The sequence below is a fragment of the Antechinus flavipes genome, chromosome 3 (assembly GCF_016432865.1).
Source record: "Antechinus flavipes isolate AdamAnt ecotype Samford, QLD, Australia chromosome 3, AdamAnt_v2, whole genome shotgun sequence".
Taxonomy (NCBI): Eukaryota; Metazoa; Chordata; class Mammalia; order Dasyuromorphia; family Dasyuridae; genus Antechinus; species Antechinus flavipes.
Genome location: NC_067400.1, coordinates 635,655,534 through 635,673,619, shown reverse-complemented (window position 1 = coordinate 635,673,619; position 18,086 = coordinate 635,655,534). Strand labels below are relative to the sequence as shown.

General features: G+C 42.9%; 2 protein-coding genes and 1 pseudogene across 12 annotated transcripts in view; 2 read left to right on the top strand and 1 right to left on the bottom strand.

Moving 5' to 3' along the window:
• The window catches only part of LOC127556953 (zinc finger protein 8-like), a 187,277-nt gene that overhangs the window by 96,984 nt on the left and 72,207 nt on the right, over positions 1 to 18,086 (top strand). The window contains exons 3-5 of one of the 4 annotated variants that reach the window (XR_007952577.1): positions 4,419 to 4,545; positions 5,887 to 10,289; positions 10,794 to 10,878. Coding sequence is in view for 2 of the 4 variants with exons in the window: in XM_051990461.1 (XP_051846421.1) it covers positions 4,419 to 4,545; positions 5,887 to 5,982; positions 16,772 to 16,779 (231 nt within the window). In the remaining 2 variants the exon portion in view is untranslated. Of the gene's footprint in view, positions 1 to 4,418; positions 4,546 to 5,886; positions 10,290 to 10,793; positions 10,879 to 16,771; positions 17,184 to 18,086 lie in introns of those variants that run through there. The other 3 variants (XM_051990461.1, XR_007952578.1, XM_051990463.1) reach the window with 3 other exon arrangements.
• The window catches only part of LOC127556938 (zinc finger protein 260-like), an 88,136-nt gene that overhangs the window by 37,537 nt on the left and 32,513 nt on the right, over positions 1 to 18,086 (bottom strand). The gene's annotated exons all lie outside the window — the stretch shown is intronic.
• Positions 10,637 to 13,549, top strand: LOC127556937 (zinc finger protein 160-like; annotated as a pseudogene).

Here is an 18,086-nt window from a genome sequence, read left to right as displayed (position 1 = left end):
ATCTCTTCCTTAGAGATTCTGCTGTCCTGCCTTACTCCAAGCCTAAGCTCTACTGGGAGCATTTCTACCCAACTCCTAGGTACACCTCAGTGCACAGTCTTCCTTCTTTCCTAAACTCAGCTGTCCACCCCTTCTCACCCCACTGTCCCTGACTTCCATGACCTCCTTTGGTCTGTCTTTCATCCCAGACCCAAGCCCTGTTCTCCAAACCTCCTACTTCCCTGGCCCCTCTTCTCTCTGAGCCCTCAGAGTTCAATGCGAGACTGAATTTTGTCTCCCAAGCTCAGGCTTAACCTTGGGTGTTCCAATCCTGAACCCTCCCCATCCTCCACCTCCCCAATTTTGCTCCCTCTTCCCCAAAGCACTCAGTCTATTGTACAGAATAATGTGTGTGTTATTTGAGTGGAGGGGATGCAGGGCGGCAGAGGACCACTGAGGAGGGGGAGGGAGAAGGAGAGCTCTGACTCAGGAGCCATGAAGGCTGACAGGTCTCTCATCTGGGATCCCAAACACCCTTGTACCACGATGGGTGAGGTACGATGGAGAGAAGAGAGGGAAAAGAAGTAAAAGGAGGGGAGCAGTCTTCAGACAACCTCCCTTTCCAATCCTGACCCTCTCGGCATTGTTCTGTAGGGTGCAGTCCCTACAAGGTCCCGCAAGGGCAGGACCAGGGCCTTTGTAACTCCTGGAGGACCTCACACTCCACCAGGAATCCCTGTAGGCTTGCCTCCTAAAGAGAAAAGGAGAGTAAAATCTTCTCCTCCTCTGGAATGCTCATCCCCCTCCAGCTTCTTCTGGTCACCTAGGACTGGCCCAAGAATTGAGTCAAAGGCAAACAGCAAAACTGGGGTGAAATTAGAACAGTTTTAATGTCAGGGCCCCAAAAAGCATTCTCCCAGGCCATGAAATCAAAGGCAGTCAGCCTGGGACCAGGATGAAGGGAAGCTGGGCTTTTCTATGCAGAGGGAAAGAAGGGAAGGACTCACCTGTGGGCTCTTGGCTTTCTCTGGGTTTTCAAATTCAAGTCCCCCATGGTTAGCTGTGACCTTTATTAGTAAGAGCTTTGGCTGTTGTCATTTTTGTAAGCCCCTCAAGTGTGGTAGCAGCAAGACCCTTCAACAAAGACCTGGTGCCAAAGGGAGGAACTTGAGAAAAAGGAGTCACTCTGGGTGTTTGTTACTTCCACAGGAAGCCTGGAGCCAGAGGGAATGGGCCCTGGGAGCCTCAGACCTCCTCAGGTGAGTGCAGTCCATCCCCAGACCTGATCAACATCAGCAGTCACAGCCATTTCCCTAGACATGGAGGACAGGCTGTGGAGCTGTCAGGGCCTGTTGTACTGGTCATTTCTGTACAAAAACAGGGGAACCAGTAACACAGCCCTGCCCAACTGCATCCTTGGATCCTTGGCATCTTGGGACCCAACAGACACACACACATACACACACACACGCACTCATTCATACACACACACACACACACACACACACCCCTCCCACTTCACCATTTGTTTCTATGTTCCTCCTCATTACAAGGGACTGACAGGCTGCACCACTTCATCATGAATCTCCATTCCAGGGGGAGCTCTCTTTGGGCCTACCCAGTACCCCTTCCCATCCAAGATCTCTCCTGCTTCCCTGGCCCCTCTTCTCTCTGAGCCCTCAGAGTTCAATGCAAAACTAGGCTTAACCTAGTCATTTCTTGGGTGTTCCAATCCTGAACCCTCCCCATCCTCCACCTCCCCAATTTTGCTCCCTCTTCCCCAAAGCAGTCAGTCTATTGTCCAGAATAATGTGTGTGTTATTTGGGCGGAGGGGAGGCAGGGAGGCAGAGGACCACTGGGGAGGGAGAAGGAGAGCTCTGACTCAGGAGCCATGAAGGCTGACAGGTCTCTCATCTGGGATCCCAAACACCCTTGTACCACTATGAGTGAGGTACGATGGAGAGAGGAGGGACAAAAATAGTTCAGACAACCTCCCTTTCCAATCCTGACCCTCTAGGTATTGTTCTGTAGGGTGCAGTCTCTCCCCTAGGGGCAGGGCCAGGGCCTTTGTAACTCCTGGAGGACCTCACATTCCACCAGGAATGCCTCCTGAAGAGAAAAGGAGGGGAAAGTCCTCTCCTCCTCTGGGATACTTGTCCCTCTCCAGCTTCTTCTGGTAACCTAGAACTGGCTCAAGAATTGGGTCAAAGGCAAACAGCAAAATTGGGGTGAAATTACAACAGGTTTACTGTCAGGGCCCGAAACAGCATTCTCCCAGGCCATGAAATCAAAGGTAGTCAGCCTGGGACCAGGATGAGGGGAAGCTGGGAAGGACTCTCCTGTGGGCTCCTGGCTTTCTCTGGGTTTTAAAATTAAAGTCCCCCATGGTTAGCTGTGACCTTTGTCTGTTGAACCTTTGGCTGTTGTCACTTTTGTTGGCCCCTCAAATGTGGTAGCAGCAAGACCCTGCGATAAAGACCTGGTGCCAAAGGGAGGAACTTGAGAAAAAGGAGTCACTCTGAGTGTTTGTTACCTCCACAGGGAGCCTGGAGCCAGAGGGAATGGGCCCTGGGAGCCTCGGACCTCCTCAGGTGAGTGCAGTCCATCCCCAGACCTGACCAATAGCAGCCGTCACAGCCATTTCCCTAGACATGGAGGACAGACTGTGGAGCTGTCAGGGCCTGTTGTACTGGTCATTTCTGTACAAAAACAGGGGAACCAGTAACACAGCCCTGCCCAATTGCATCCTTGGATCCTTGGCGTCTTGGGACCCAACAGACACACACACAGACACACACACACGCACTCATTCATACACACACACACACACACACACACACACACCCCTCCCACTTCACCATTTGTTTCTATGTTCCTCCTCATTACAAGGGACTGACAGGCTGCACCACTTCATCATGAATCTCCATTCCAGGGGGAGCTCTCTTTGGGCCTACCCAGTACCCCTTCCCATCCAAGATCTCTCCCCCTTCTTCTTGGTTTCCTCTGCCATGTTCTCCTGAAGCTCCTAGAAAACCCTTCAAACAGAGTTTGTCCTGTTAAGGTGGGGAGCTGAGCCTAGAAGCTTCCCCAGCCCTTCTCCTGGTCATCAGAGCAGAAACTATCCTTCTGGGCGGCTCCTGTCCACGTGCCTCAGGTCTCCTTGAAACCCTCCCCTTGACCATTCCTTGGCTCCTGCCAATAAGCACTGAGAAAGGCCTTGGGTCCAAGCTCCGCAGTTCTAGTACACAGAGCTCTGGGCCATCCTGATGCTCTGGGGCCTCTAAGACCTGACCTGGCACAGGGAACTATCTCTCCTGTCTAAAAGAGGCTGCTGGGATTCTCGCTCTCACTTCTGTCATTCCTAGGCCCCAAAGTACTATACCAAGTGTTTCTTTTGCTGGTTTAACTTAAGCTGCCCTGTGCAGAGTGCCAGGAACTGGCAGAGACTGTGAGAACAATTGGGAGAAAAAGAAGGATCAAGAGTCACAGTGTGTCATGGCACTGTTGCCCCCTTTAGAATATGCCATAAGTCTTTTATTTCAAGTTTCTCTAGACATTTGTTCATCCCTTCTAATTGATCTCATTCTGCATTTCTTCATCCCCCCTTTCCTCTTAGTTCTCTTGTAGATTCCCCTCCCTCTCTTGCCATTCAACTCATCCTGTTCATTAGTTTTCTAATTTCAACCATTTTTCTTCCCTTTTCTCTCCCTCTCCTCATTGTCCACCTTCCTTGGCTGTTTTTGCCTAGATTCTTGTTCTGTGTCACATAGCTCTTCGGCTCACAGGGTCTTTTTTCCTTGACAATTCGTGCAAAGGCTCCAAAAGCCCCATTCTGAGGCTGTACTGTAGGAGCTTTTGGCCACTGCTTGGAGACCAGCTGCACAGATGCCTTCTTTTCTAAACCCTGTTGTCTAGAAGTGAAATACTAGAATAAAGGAAATAAACTGTGAAATGAGCCTTACACACAGACCACAACAAGGTCAGGGAAGCAGTTCCTAGATCAATGTAAACCTGTAAAATTCACAATGGCGATTCTCTTCGGTAAAAGGTGGTTTCTTTAGGAAAAGAGGTTATAGATAAAAGATAGAGCTAAAATAGACGCAGAGAGTGGGAAATGGGAAACGAGGTGTAGAAAGTAATAGGGTTAGCAAGGAAGAGTGTGGAAAAGTTCATTAACGGAATATGCCCTGTGGCCCTAGGATGCCCTTCATTATGAGTTCCATAATAAGTCACTTCTCAGCTTTATTTCAAAAGAACCAAAATTCAATCGGTCTCTTAATAACGGGTTCAAGAGTTGACTCTGACTCTGAGAAAGCCTATGACCTTTGGGTATATCCCTTCTCTGTATTTCAGTTTCTTCTTGTAAATTGGAGGGGGTTGAACTCTTTCCTTCTGAAGGATCTTTCAGCCCCACATCTTCTGACTTTTGATGCTGCAGGAGGTTGTGACATTCAAGGACGTGGCTGTGGACTTCACCCAGGAGGAGTGGGGGCTCTTGGACCCCTCTCAGAAGGAGCTGTTCAAGGAGGTCATGGTGGAGAACGCCCAGAACCTGTTGTCCTTGGGTAAGGACACTTCTGATAATTGCAAATGTACCATCAAAAGAAATATCTTCATTGCCCAATGTGAAGGCTTTGGGATGGGGGAAGAGAAGGCACAGGGCTGGTCTTATGTTTTGTGACAGGACCTGGGAATGTCCTTTGTTGTTCCCGAAGCTCTCTCTTACCCATTCCCAGGTCAAAAATTAAATCAGGAGAAGCATCTCAAACATGGAACTAATCTTAGATGAATTTTGATCGCCAAAGCTCTGAAAACTGCTCAGCCTTTCCTCTTCCTTATATCTCCTTCCTTTTTCATATGGATCCAGTATTTGAAATATTATTCGTTTTAGCAAGCATCAGTTTGTAGCCAAAGCACCTGCTTGTCCCTCATATGGGAAGTTTCTCCTTGATCTGCCTTTGGATCGTCCTCATATTCCAGTACAAGGGGTGGGTAGAATGGAATAAGCATTTATTTCTACCTGTGTTTGCCAGGGGCTGTGCCATATGCTTTCCTTACAAACTGTAACAATACTGCTTAAGAACAACTTCCAGCAAATAAGTTATTTTGATGATTCTAAGGACCGAAATTCATGACAGGGGACAAATCAAGAAAGACGCTGGTTGTATCCAGAGAGAAAAACTCATAAATAGAAATATGGATAGCATAATTTTACATTTCTATGCATTTGCAGCCATCTGTAAGCTGAGTGCAGACAAATGGAAGGAAAAAAAATTTACTTGATAATTTTCTTGTGTATTTGAAAGGAATAGCAAGTTGTGCATTGTGGATTTACAGTTTCATGTGCAATCATCTTTTTATTGAACTACGGTACTGAAATGCTTGTTTATAAATTAAAAGTACAACAAAATAGTTGTGGATTTACAGTTTCATGTGCAATCATCTTTTTATTGAACTATTATACTGAAATGTTTGTTTATAAGTTAAAAGTACAACAAAATATTATGTTACTTTAATGTCATCTTCACATTTTAAGTCAGGTGATATTGTTATCCCCATTTCAGAGTTGAGGAAGCAGGAAAACAAATAGAATTTAATTGACTTGTCCAGAGGTACACAGTTAGTAACCCAGGTTTAGGTTCAGAAGTTTCTGCCAGAAGGGAGCTTCACAGAACAGGAGGTGGGAGGAAGGGCCTTTGCCTTTTTCAGAGGAAGCTATACAAATAGTGGGCACATCCTGCCTTAGGTGACTTGCTTTACAGTCCCCAATGGGTGAGTATTGACTGATTTGTCTGAACATGAGGGGCTCAATTTCAGCTTGGAGCAGCTTTGGATCCTCATTTTTCCCTGAAGAGAACTAAGTGATCAACTTCTCTCCATCTTCTCTTTCTGATTTCCATGCCCAGGGCTTCCAGTTCCCAGAGAAGAGGCGATCTCTTATTTTGAGCAAAGGGAAACCCCCTGGATGCTGGACCAAGAAGATCTGAGGAGCTGCTCTCCAGGTGAGTGAGGTGAAAGCAGGGATATGAGAGCTGTGGTTACAAGAGGCTCCTGGCAGTTATCCTGAAGTACATGCTCAGTTTGGGGAGAAAGGCCAGATTTAGAATTCTTTACTGAATATTTCTTGGCAGCCGTGTCCGGGGCTAGTCAGTGAATCTGGCTGTCTGCTCCACAAAATGAGTGGGGCCCACTGCAAGGCCCCGTAAGGCCCTTCCACTGCTCATCTGTCATTGTGTAAGAAATCCTTCTTTGGGATTTGGGGCAATGGAATTCCTGAAAGTGCCCAGAGGGAATAGGTTTGGGACATGAGCCATTTCTTAGAACTTTTTCTTGTCAGTAAACAATTAAGGGCTTGCTACTTGGCAGTCCTGTGCTAAACACCAGGAACACAAATAGAGATATGAGGGACATCCTATGCCCTCATGGAGGTCCCCCACCACAGAGTGGCGGGGCAGACAATACACCAGCAATCCTGGAGTGACCCACTGTGCACCAGATAAATTGAATAATTTAGTGCTCCAGTGCATCATTAATTGGTGAGGATCATGATGGTTTGAGAAGGGGAGTAGAACTGGGGAGGAAAGGGCCAAAGTGAAATAAAACAGGTAGCATTTATATAGCCCTATGTGCTGTGCTCTGCACTGTCTTATTTCATCCTCATGAGAACCTGAAGATTTAAGTGCTATTATTATGCCCATCTTACAGATAAAGAAACTGAATCTAACAGTCCTATAACTTGACTTGCAAGGTTCTGAGGTGGGAATAAAATCCTGGGCTTCCTGATTTAAGGCCCTATCCACATTCTATCCATTGTAACTGTATTCTGGTTTTGAAACATATGATGAACACGGTCTAACATGTGTGATGTAGAAAAGAAAAGATGAGCAGTGGAAGGGCCTTACAGGGCCTTGCAGTGGGCCCCACTCATTTTGTGGAGCAGACAGCCAGATTCACTGACTCGCCCCGGACATGGCTGCCAAGAAATATTCACTGGACAAGCTCCTGTGGAGATATGGAAATTCATTTTTTTTTTTTTAAGTCTAGCCAGTCAAAAAGCATTGCCAATTACTGTTTAAAAAAAGATTTCTATCAGTTCCAATGGAGCAGTAATGAACTGAACCAGCTACACTCAGCGAAAGAACTCTGGGAGATGACTAAGAACCATTACATTGAATTCCCAATCCCTATATTTTTGCCCACCTACATTTTTGATTTCCTTCACAGGCTAATTGTACAATATTTCAGAGTCCGGTTCTTTTTGTACAGCAAAATAATGGTTTGGACATGTGTACTTACTTTGTATTTAATTTATACTTTAACATATTTAACATGTATTGGTCATCCTGTCATCTAGGGGAGGGGGGAGGGGGAAGGAGGAGAAAAATTGGAACAAAAGGTTTGGCAGTTGTCAATGCTATAAAATTACTCATGCATATAACTTGTAAATAAAAAGCTATTAAAAATTAAAAATAAATAAATAAAAATTAAAAAAAGATATATATTTATGTTGGCTCATGACAAATGTTGCCCTATGTTGGAATCTTTACAAATTGCTAACTCATTAGAGTTGATGTTTTGGGCCAGAACCTGAAACAAGGTACTAAGTAGAACTAATTAATACAATGCTTGTGTTCATACCTTTACTCATTGGAGTTCACAAGTATGGAAGATTCACAAAGTTAACTGTGTATCTTTGTGAATTCACACCTCCCTTGAAGCTCTTAGGGCCAGAGAGCACTATGGGAGAAAACCCATAATCCCTCTCTCTCGTATCCCACAATTCCTCTCTCTCATATATAAGATACAGAAAGAGGCTATCAGGGAGAATTCAGCCAAATTACATGAAAAAAAGAGCGTCAAGTCAGAAGAAGCCACAAGTCGGAACTGAACTGAGGATTGAGAAGGCTCTCTCAGAGGCACAACCAGATTCATCTTCATCTCACACCACTGTGGTGGCTGGGTTCCTGCACTTCCCCCACTGAGACCAAGCTGGTCTGAAAGACTCACCAGAAAGCTAGCCAAGCCCCAAGTGAAGGAAACAAGGGATTCATTCCATCTTTGTGCTGGCTGGAGGCTGAAGAAAGCAGAGGCAGAGGCTGAAGGACAAAACCTTTGGATTTGGAGACATTCGGAGCGAGCTCTTGGAACTGAGCAGAAAGATAGTTCTCTTGCAGAGAGAACTATTATATTAAAAAGAAGAAAAACACCAACAGTCCTAAATGACACAATGGTCAAGTACATATCTTGTTTTTAGCACATCTTGTTCAGGCTATTAGAGCTTGGATGAGATGGGCTTGCTAGATAACTCAGGAGGGAGAGCACTCTGGTCCGGGGAGAGACAGCCCCCGAGGGACTTTGCAGGCCTGTGGCCATTTGTACATGAGCGTCCAACCTTCCTTCAATGCTAGGAATAATCTGATATCAAGTTGAGAAACCAGAAGAATCTGTTACACTTAGAAGCAGCCAGAGTTTCATGGACTCAGGGCACAGTCCTCCACAGCCGTGTACTATTGATCTTGATACGCTGAAATCATTGCAGAAAGTCTTGTAAAGGTAGAACTGTGCACATCTCTGTGGTCCCAGAGCACAACTACCTTTATAACCAAATCAGACAATTATTCACCATTTTAGGTGCCACTAAGACATTTTTGGGTTAGATCCCTTGAATCTTTGTCTTAAGCATTCACGGAATTGGTGAATTTTTAAAAGGGAAAGATTGCAATACTGCAGCTTGCACTACCCTTCCACATCTCAGGATGATGAACTCAATTTTTGTGTTTGAGACATTTTCAGATGTAGTTAATTTCATGCATTTAAAAAAAACTGTCATCTTGGGATATGCAAGGGGCATATGATTTAAAAAAAAAAAAAGAAATAGGTGATAGCTATCTCAAAAAAAAAAAATAATGGATCAGAATTAAATCACTTCTACCTCAGGTAAATACAAAAAAAAAAAAAAAAAAAACTATGTTAGCCTGCTGAATATGATACTATATAATGTAATAGAAAAAAAAAATAGAATTGAAAGTGATCAGCATGGAAATTTATTATACTTACAAGCAGGACAGATCATGAAACAATTTGAGTATTTCCTATATGTGCACTAGATGCCATGTCTATGAAAAAGAGGCAGAAAGCAGATAATGAAAGGGAAAGGGGAAAATTGAGAGTTGAGATAATTGTCATATACTGTAGGCAGAGCATGCCCATTCACAGGGTGTAAATTCTAGTCGCAGCTGCTGGGATTTGGGCCAATTCACTCAGCCACTGAACTGGTAGCCACCTGAGTTGTGCATCTAAGGAGAATGAAGGCACTCTCTGGGTGTCACAGGTTATTGTGAGGCTCCATTGTTATTGTGCATGAAACTCCTTAGAAATTAGATCTTGTTTGGGATGTGAACTAATGAAACTTAAAATGATTGGTTTTGCCCATTTTATATTTTTCTCTTTGCTTAGGAAAAGAGAAAATGACTGAGTTTCTCTTCTGCTGGTGGAAGGAAAGGAATATAAATACGTGTGAGTGTGTGTGTGTGTGTGTGTGTGTGTGCGCGCGCGCACACACATGCATCATGACTATGTCTGCTTTATAGTTTTCTCTTTTTCTTTTGTTTTGGAAGGACAGATCAGAATGAAATGAAAGAAATTCCTGCGGAGCTAAGCCATTCTGTGATAGAAACTCCCAAGAAGTGGTTCATGGGTGATGGATCCTGTGACTTTACTTGGACAAAAAGCTGTGCGACACATGAGAGAATCCAGCTTAGAGAGAGACATTGTGAATGTACCGAATGTGGAAAAGGTTTTATAAAAAAGGAAAATCTTATTGTACAATTGAGAATCCACACAGGAGAGAAACCTAACCAGTGTGGGAAAAGTTTTATAAAAAAAGGAGCTCTTATTTTACATCAGAGGACCCACACTGGAGAGAAGCCTTATGAATGTAACCACTGTGGAAAGGCTTTTAGACAAAAGGGAGCTCTTACTGTACATCAGAGAATCCACACTGGAGAGAAACCTTATGCATGTAACCAGTGTGGAAAGGCTTTTATACAAAAGGGAGCTCTTAATGTACATCAGAGAACCCACACTGGAGAGAAGCCTTATGAATGTAACCACTGTGGAAAGGCTTTTAGACAAAAGGGAGCTCTTACTGTACATCAGAGAATCCACACTGGAGAGAAACCTTATGCATGTAACCAGTGTGGGAAAAGTTTTATAAAAAAAGGAGCTCTTATTTTACATCAGAGAACCCACACTGGAGAGAAGCCTTATGAATGTAACCACTGTGGAAAGGCTTTTAGAAGCAAGAACGGTCTTATTGGACATGAGATGATACACACTGGAGAGAAACCTTATGAATGTAACCACTGTGGAAAGGCTTTTAGAAGCAAGAACGGTCTTATTGGACATGAGATGATGCACACTGGAGAGAAGCCTTATGAATGTAACCAGTGTGGAAAGGCTTTTATACAAAAGGGAGCTCTTAATGTACATCAGAGAATCCACACTGGAGAGAAGCCTTATGAATGTAACCACTGTGGAAAGGCTTTTAGAAGCAAGAAAGATCTTATTGGACATGAGATGATGCACACTGGAGAGAAGCCTTATGAATGTAACCACTGTGGAAAGGCTTTTAGAAGCAAGAAAGGTCTTATTGGACATGAGATGATACACACTGGAGAGAAGCCTTATGAATGTAACCATTGTGGAAAGGCTTTTATACAAAAGGGAGCTCTTAATGTACATCAGAGAATCCACACTGGAGAGAAGCCTTATGAATGTAACCACTGTGGAAAGGCTTTTAGAAGCAAGAAAGATCTTATTGGACATGAGATGATGCACACTGGAGAGAAGCCTTATGAATGTAACCACTGTGGAAAAGCTTTTAGAGAAAAGGGAGATCTTACTAAACATCAGAGAATCCACACTGGAGAGAAGCCTTATAAATGTAACCACTGTGGAAAGGCTTTTAGACAAAAGGGAGCTTTTAATGTACATCAGAGAATCCACACTGGAGAGAAGCCTTATAAATGTAACCAGTGTGGAAAAAATTTTATAAAAAAAGGAGCTCTTATTTTACATCAGAGAACCCACACTGGAGAGAAGCCTTATGAATGTAACCACTGTGGAAAGGCTTTTAGAAGCAAGAAAGGTCTTATTGGACATGAGATGATGCACACTGGAGAGAAACCTTATGAATGTAACCACTGTGGAAAGGCTTTTAGAAGCAAGAAAGGTCTTATTGGACATGAGATGATGCATACTGGAGAGAAGCCTTATGAATGTAACCAGTGTGGAAAGGCTTTTATACAAAAGGGAGCTCTTAATATACATCAGAGAATCCACACTGGAGAGAAGCCTTATGAATGTAACCACTGTGGAAAGGCTTTTAGAAGCAAGAAAGATCTTATTGGACATGAGATGATGCACACTGGAGAGAAGCCTTATGAATGTAACCACTGTGGAAAGGCTTTTAGAAGCAAGAAAGATCTTATTGGACATGAGATGATGCACACTGGAGAGAAGCCTTATGAATGTAACCACTGTGGAAAGGCTTTTAGACAAAAGGGAGATCTTACTACACATCAGAGAATCCACACTGGAGAGAAGCCTTATAAATGTAACCACTGTGGAAAGGCTTTTATACAAAAGGGAGCTTTTAATGTACATCAGAGAATCCACGCTGGAGAGAAGCCTTATAAATGTAACCACTGTGGAAAGGCTTTTATACAAAAGGGAGCTTTTAATGTACATCAGAGAATCCACGCTGGAGAGAAGCCTTATAAATGTAACCACTGTGGAAAGGCTTTTCGATACAAGGTAGCTCTTACTATACATCAGAAAATCCACACTGGAGAGAAACCTTATGAATGTAACCACTGTGGAAAGGCTTTTAGAGACAAGAGAGTTCTTACTGTACATCAGAGAATCCACACTGGAGAGAAACCTTATGAATGTAACCAGTGTGGAAAGGCTTTTATACAAAAGGGAGCTCTTAATGTTCATCAGAGAATCCACACTGGAGAGAAACCTTATGAATGTAACCACTGTGGAAAGGCTTTTAGAGACAAGGGAGCTCTTACTGTACATCAGAGAATCCACACTGGAGAGAAGCCTTATAAATGTAACCACTGTGGAAAGGCTTTTGGACATAAATCTAGTCTTATTGACCATGAGCGTACCCACACTTAAGAGAAACTTTATGACTGTAATCAATGTTGGAAAGCTTTTGCAAATAGAGGATTTCTTACTAGTAATCAAAGAACCCAAACTGGACAGAAACCTTCTCAATGTAACCAATGTGGAAACCTGGGACGCTAATGTATTGTTGGTAAAATTGTGAATGGATCCAACCATTCTGCTGAGCAATATGGAACTATACCCAAAGGGCTATCAACAGGTACATAGCCTTTGAACTAGCAATGTTTCTACTGGGCTTATTTACCAAAGAGATCCTAAAGGAGGAAAAAGGGCCCACATGTGCGGAAATGTTTCTGCAGCCCTATTTGTAGTGGCAAGAAATTGGAAACTGAATGGATGCCCATTAGCTGGGAAATGCTGAGTAAGTAATAGCACATTAATGTTGTGGAATATTATTGTTCTATAAGGAATGATCAGCAGGATGATGCCAGAGACGCCTGGTGAAACTACATGAACTGATGCAAAGTGAAGTGAGCAGAACCAGGAGATCATCACACATGGCAACAGCAAGACTATACAATGATCAGTTCTGGTAGATGTGGCTCTTTTCAACAATGACATGATTCAGGCCACTTCCAATGATCTTGTGATGAAGAGAGCCATCTATACTGATAGAGGACTGTGGGAACAGAGTGTGGATCACAACATAGCAACTCTTTGTGCACCTAACAAGTTGGTGGGAATAGCCCAAAAACACTGATGAGAGAAGTTTCCTAGGACTGCTGTCACCGCCTGTGAGATGAGTCCCAGCTGCCCCAAAGCACAATGTAGCCAAGCCTCTGACACCGGCCTGGGGGTCAGTTTCCTTTCCCAGATGTTCCCTTTCAAACGTGGCAGATGGACTTCATTCCATTGCCAGCTGCCCATGGTTCCAAATATGCTTTGGGGATGGTCTGTATACGTTCGCGCTGGGTGGCAGAGTACCTCCTCATACTGGCACAAGCTGTAGGCTAGCAAAAATCATTTTAGATAAAAAGCATTTCAGACACACATGGGTCACAATATGCCAACCCTTTGTGCGGTCACAAAGAACTGAAAAATAAATATGTGTCTGTCTACTGGGGAATGGCTGAACAACTTGTGGTACTTGAAGACCATGGAGTATTATTGTTCTATAAGAATGAGGAACGGGCTGGTTTTGGAAAGGCCTGGAGTTACATGACCTGATACTGATCCAAACAAACAGAACCAGAAGTACATTGTACACAGTAACAGTCCAAATGCATGATGGACAACTGTGAAAGCCTTGGTCTTTATCAGAGGTTCAGGGATGCAAAGCAATCCCAATAGACTTTGCACAGAAAATGCCATCTGCATCCACAAAAAGAACTATGGAGACTGAATGTAAATAAACATATGCTATGTTCTCTACTTTTTTCTTTTTTTTTTTTTTTTTTTTTTTTAATCTCTTCAATTTTTCTCTCCCCAGAACATGCATAAAGCAATGTGTATTAAGAAGAAACAAAGTTACTAGGGAAAAAAAGAAAAAAAAAATCATTCCATTATGTAGGGTTCTTAAAGAAATACTTAATAATAGCTGTACCCATTTTACAAGAGCTTCATTACCTAAGGTGGTTTCACCCTGGTCAATCACTCAGCACCAACAATTATGCCTTTTACCCCCCAGTTATCAAGGATGGGAAAAAAAGTTAATGGAATACTTAATCCCTCTCTCCCCTTATTAAATTGATGGAAGAGCTCGGTAGGAAGAAGCTATTATGAGATAATATCAGGACCCCTTATATCATTGTATTCACGGGTGAAAGCATAGCAACTTAATGCTCCCTCCTACAGGGACTCACCTACAGGGAACTCTATTGTGATAATGTCTACAGACATCATCAGAGACTTACCAACTGGTCTCTCAGTCCCATTCTTTAGGAATCTCAACTGAGACTCAGCTCCTAATGCAGGCCTGTGATTGCATCTGATAGAATCTCTGAAAGCCTTCCTTGGAGCCATGGTAGAAAGGTCCCTTTGGAGTCCTGCTCACCACTCCCACTTTAGCCAGACTCAAGGTTGTATATTTGTGGTTCCACCTGCCATGTCCTAAATGGGCAATACCACCTGCCAGATGGCAGAATCTACAGGACACCACTGGATTTACAAGATCAGGTCACCAGGAGGTTCTACAATCCAGGTAGGTGGTCCTGTTCACAAACTCCTGAACCTCTCCACATTGGGAAGTCAGCTGTCCTGGTCTGTTTCATAGAGCAGTAGCTTATGTAAAAGAAGCAGCCAGTGCCCCCTATCATTATTTCTATCCCCCTTCTCCTCACACTCCCAAAGTAATCTTTAGAAGAAAAATTATCCATGTGGAAAAGGCGCACGTTAAACCAGAACTAATTGTCTTAGTAGCAGGTTTTAGAGTCCCTACCATTGCAGACCCTTTCTTGGAGGGTCCATGATACTCAGGTGTCTCTCAAGAAATTCAAGTTTCACTCTATATCCAGAGCATAACCAGCTATATGTGCCCTTACCTTGGATGACCAAATCTTATGAACATAATTTCACTTTTATTTCAATTCTATATGCTTTGTTTTCCTAAATGTCTCAGTCAGTTCTTCTGACCAGCTCCTTCAGTCACAGATGTGCCTGAAGACAAGTCTATAGTGCTGGAAAAGCCACCTTAAAAATAATCAATGCAGTTGCCTGTCTCAAAAAAATCAATCATCCGACCTCTAACCTCCCTGTACAATAAAGGCAATTGCAAAGGCATCTATTCAATTTCTGGGTTGATGTAGAAATCCCCCAAAGCCTTTCTTGTTCCATAGCAGTGGCACAGAGAAACACCCATACCTGGAGGTGCTACAAGCTGCGAGGTGCACTTACTTTGTCTGGGATTCACCCTCTATTTTCCATATCTTGGCTGTAGAATTGCTTCCTTGACCAGGACTGTCCTTCTTATGTTGTTCTACCCTATATCACTGCCTTCCTCCCTTTTGAGAGGATCTCTCTCATTTTGTCTACACCATGCCCAAGTTGTCCCCGGAAATCACTCAGCTGAAGTTCCTCTCTGTTGAAAGCTGTTCCTCCATGAGCAATGGAGGCTGACTTTTCTGACTATTGCAACCCTGTTGGCTTCTCTTGGATTCCTCACCTAGACCATAGCCACCTTTAGCTCACTGTACCCCTCTGTCAGAAGCATCTTGACAGAACTAGCCACAGGCCTGAAACAGCCAGGGAAGTTTGTCACAAACCACCAAATGCAGGTTTATTCACTCAATCTCATGGTATTGCAAAACCAGAGGGTGCTGGACACCCTAACAGGTGAGAGAGGGAGATGATGTATCATCACTGGAGAGACATGGTGTTTCTTTGTCAGAATTTTCTGAAGAATGTCTCCTCCTTACCTTCTTTCCAGTTGCCTGAACACATTGGCCGTATTCTCCATTCTGCCCTCCCTGGTTTGATGTTTCTCTTCTTTATTTGGCTTGTCATCTTCCTTGGCATTCACTTTATAATTCACTTATTTTACATAAAATCCAAATCCTGTCTCAAATCAAAGTTCCTCATCAATCTTCAGGGCCATTCCAACTTTTTGATCAGAAGGAGAAAATAAGGAAATATTATTATGATTATGTTTTTATTTTTTATTTGATTAAAGCTTTTTATTTACAAAACCACTCCATGGGTTGTAGAATGGGAAAGTAATGGAATATTGTTCTATGAGAAATGGTCAGAAGGCTACTGTCAGAGAGGCCTGGAGAAACTTACGTGAACTGATGCTAAGTGAAGAGTAGAACCAAGAGAAAGGTACAGATGGCAAAAACAAGATTATGGGACAATCAGCTGTGATGGACATGACTTTCAACAATGAGGTGATTCAGGCCTGTTTCAATAGACTTGTGAAGGAGAGAGGCAGCTACACCCAGAGAAAGGCCTCTGGGGACCTAATTTACATCACAACATAGCACTGACATCTTTTGTTGTTTACTTGCTTTTTCTCTTTCTCAGGTTTGTTTTTTTTTTTTTTTTTTTTTTCATTTTTGATCTGATCTTTTTTGAGCAGCATGATAATGTGTTAATGTGGATATAAGAATTGCATACTTTAACTTATACTGGATTATTTGCTGTCTAGGGAAGGAGAGTGGGGCAAGTGAGGGAGAAAAATTTGGAACAAAAGATTTTGCAAGGATGAATGTTGACAACTATCTTTGCCTGCATTTTGAAAATAAAAAGCTATTTAAAATAGAAAAAAAATTCACTGAAGAAAAGAGCTTTATAAATAGAGTTGGCCAAATGAAAAAGGAGGTTAAAAAACTACCTGAAAAAATAATTCATTAAAAATTTGAATTAGACTAGTGGTGTTATGCCACAGTTCTCTTTAACTGTCCTGACTCAGTTTCCCTGTAAAAATTTCCCTTGTCTCAGTTTCCTTAACTGTTCTGTCTCAATCTCTTATAAATTAGCAAGATAAGAGAGTAGATTCCTGACTGTTTTGTGTCCTCAAGGATTTACAATATTCCTTTAGAATATTCCAAGATAACCCATGATATCTTTACTTCTTTGTCTCCGGATTTTTTAGGGTTTTATGGCTTCCCCTCCCTGATAAAAACTTTCCCTCCCTTTCTCTTCTTTGTCTCCAAAAAGGTATTTAAGAAGTTGGGGTTCCTCCATTCATTGCTGGAGTATGGCGGCTGGCAGTTGTATGCTGGACTCCTCCAGCCCTGGGACCAACATGAATTCCTTGGTCCCAGTATATCTTTATCTCTGTCTGACTGGATAATCTGAGACGAGAGTCCTGTCCAGTCAATCTTACTCTCCCATTAATAAAAATATTAAAGCTCTCTAATCTCTCTCCTGCCTCAGTTTCTCCGGCATTACAATTTGGAGGTCCCACCGAGATAATAGAAACTGAGAACTGGATTAGAGATTAGAGACCTCTCGGTCTCCACCTAGGCCTGAGGGGGGCTCAGGACCTGGGTCTGTTCCTTGAGAAAAGACCAGCACTCTGGCTACCCCCAGAGCCTCCTAGGAAAAGGAAGCAGTTCTTCAGCCTCAGTCCGGCCTACAGCGGACAACGAAATCGATTCAGCATTTGATTCGGCATTCGGGAGAGTAAGTCTGTCTGGGTACCTTTTGGGGTACCATCTGGTTCTGGTTCTGGTCTGTTCTGTTGCTAGCAACCTGTGGTCTCAGAATAAATACCGACGGGTTTAAAAATTCTGAGACAGGTATTTTCTGGGACGCTGGAAAATATCCTCTGGGTATGTGTTATATGTTTGTTTAATGTTGTAACTGTGTAGTCTGTGTGATATATGTTCTATGTTCTGTGTGGTTTGTTTGTCTGTTATGTTGTTGGTTGGAAAATTTTTTTAAGAACAACGTTGCAACTGTGCTTAGTAAATTGGAGCTCCACGTGTGTCTCTGTGTGTCTGTGTTAAAATTTAGGAAGCTTGTAAGAGATAAGGATTCAGCCTCTGTGTTGCAGGCTTAGAAAATATCAAGAAGTTTGAAAAATCTTTCTCTGTCTCTGGCTGACTGCAGCAGCCTGTGAGAAGAAGGGAGAAAAGGGAGAGAAAGGAAGAAATAAAAAAAGGAAAAGAAAAAAAAACATATTGAAAGGGATTTGAAAGTTCGGAAAGTTAAAATATATATGTATAGAAGAGCAGTGTGCTAACATTTAAAGGAAAGATGTTTGAATGGAATATCTAGGCATTCTCTGTGAAGGCAGAGAAAAGCACTAAATGGGCTTGGAAGTTCACAGAAACCCCTTTGGATTCTGGAATGGGAAAAGGGAATTCAAGGTGAAACAAACCTCTCTCTGGGGGTGGAGGTCCTGGAAACAGCCCCTAGTCTTGTTTTTGCTGATTTAAGAGCTTTGTTAAGTTTTAAGAACAATGATTAAGGAAAATTTGCTTGTGATTTTAAACTTTTTTAAGGAAAAGCCTACTAGAATAAAGAG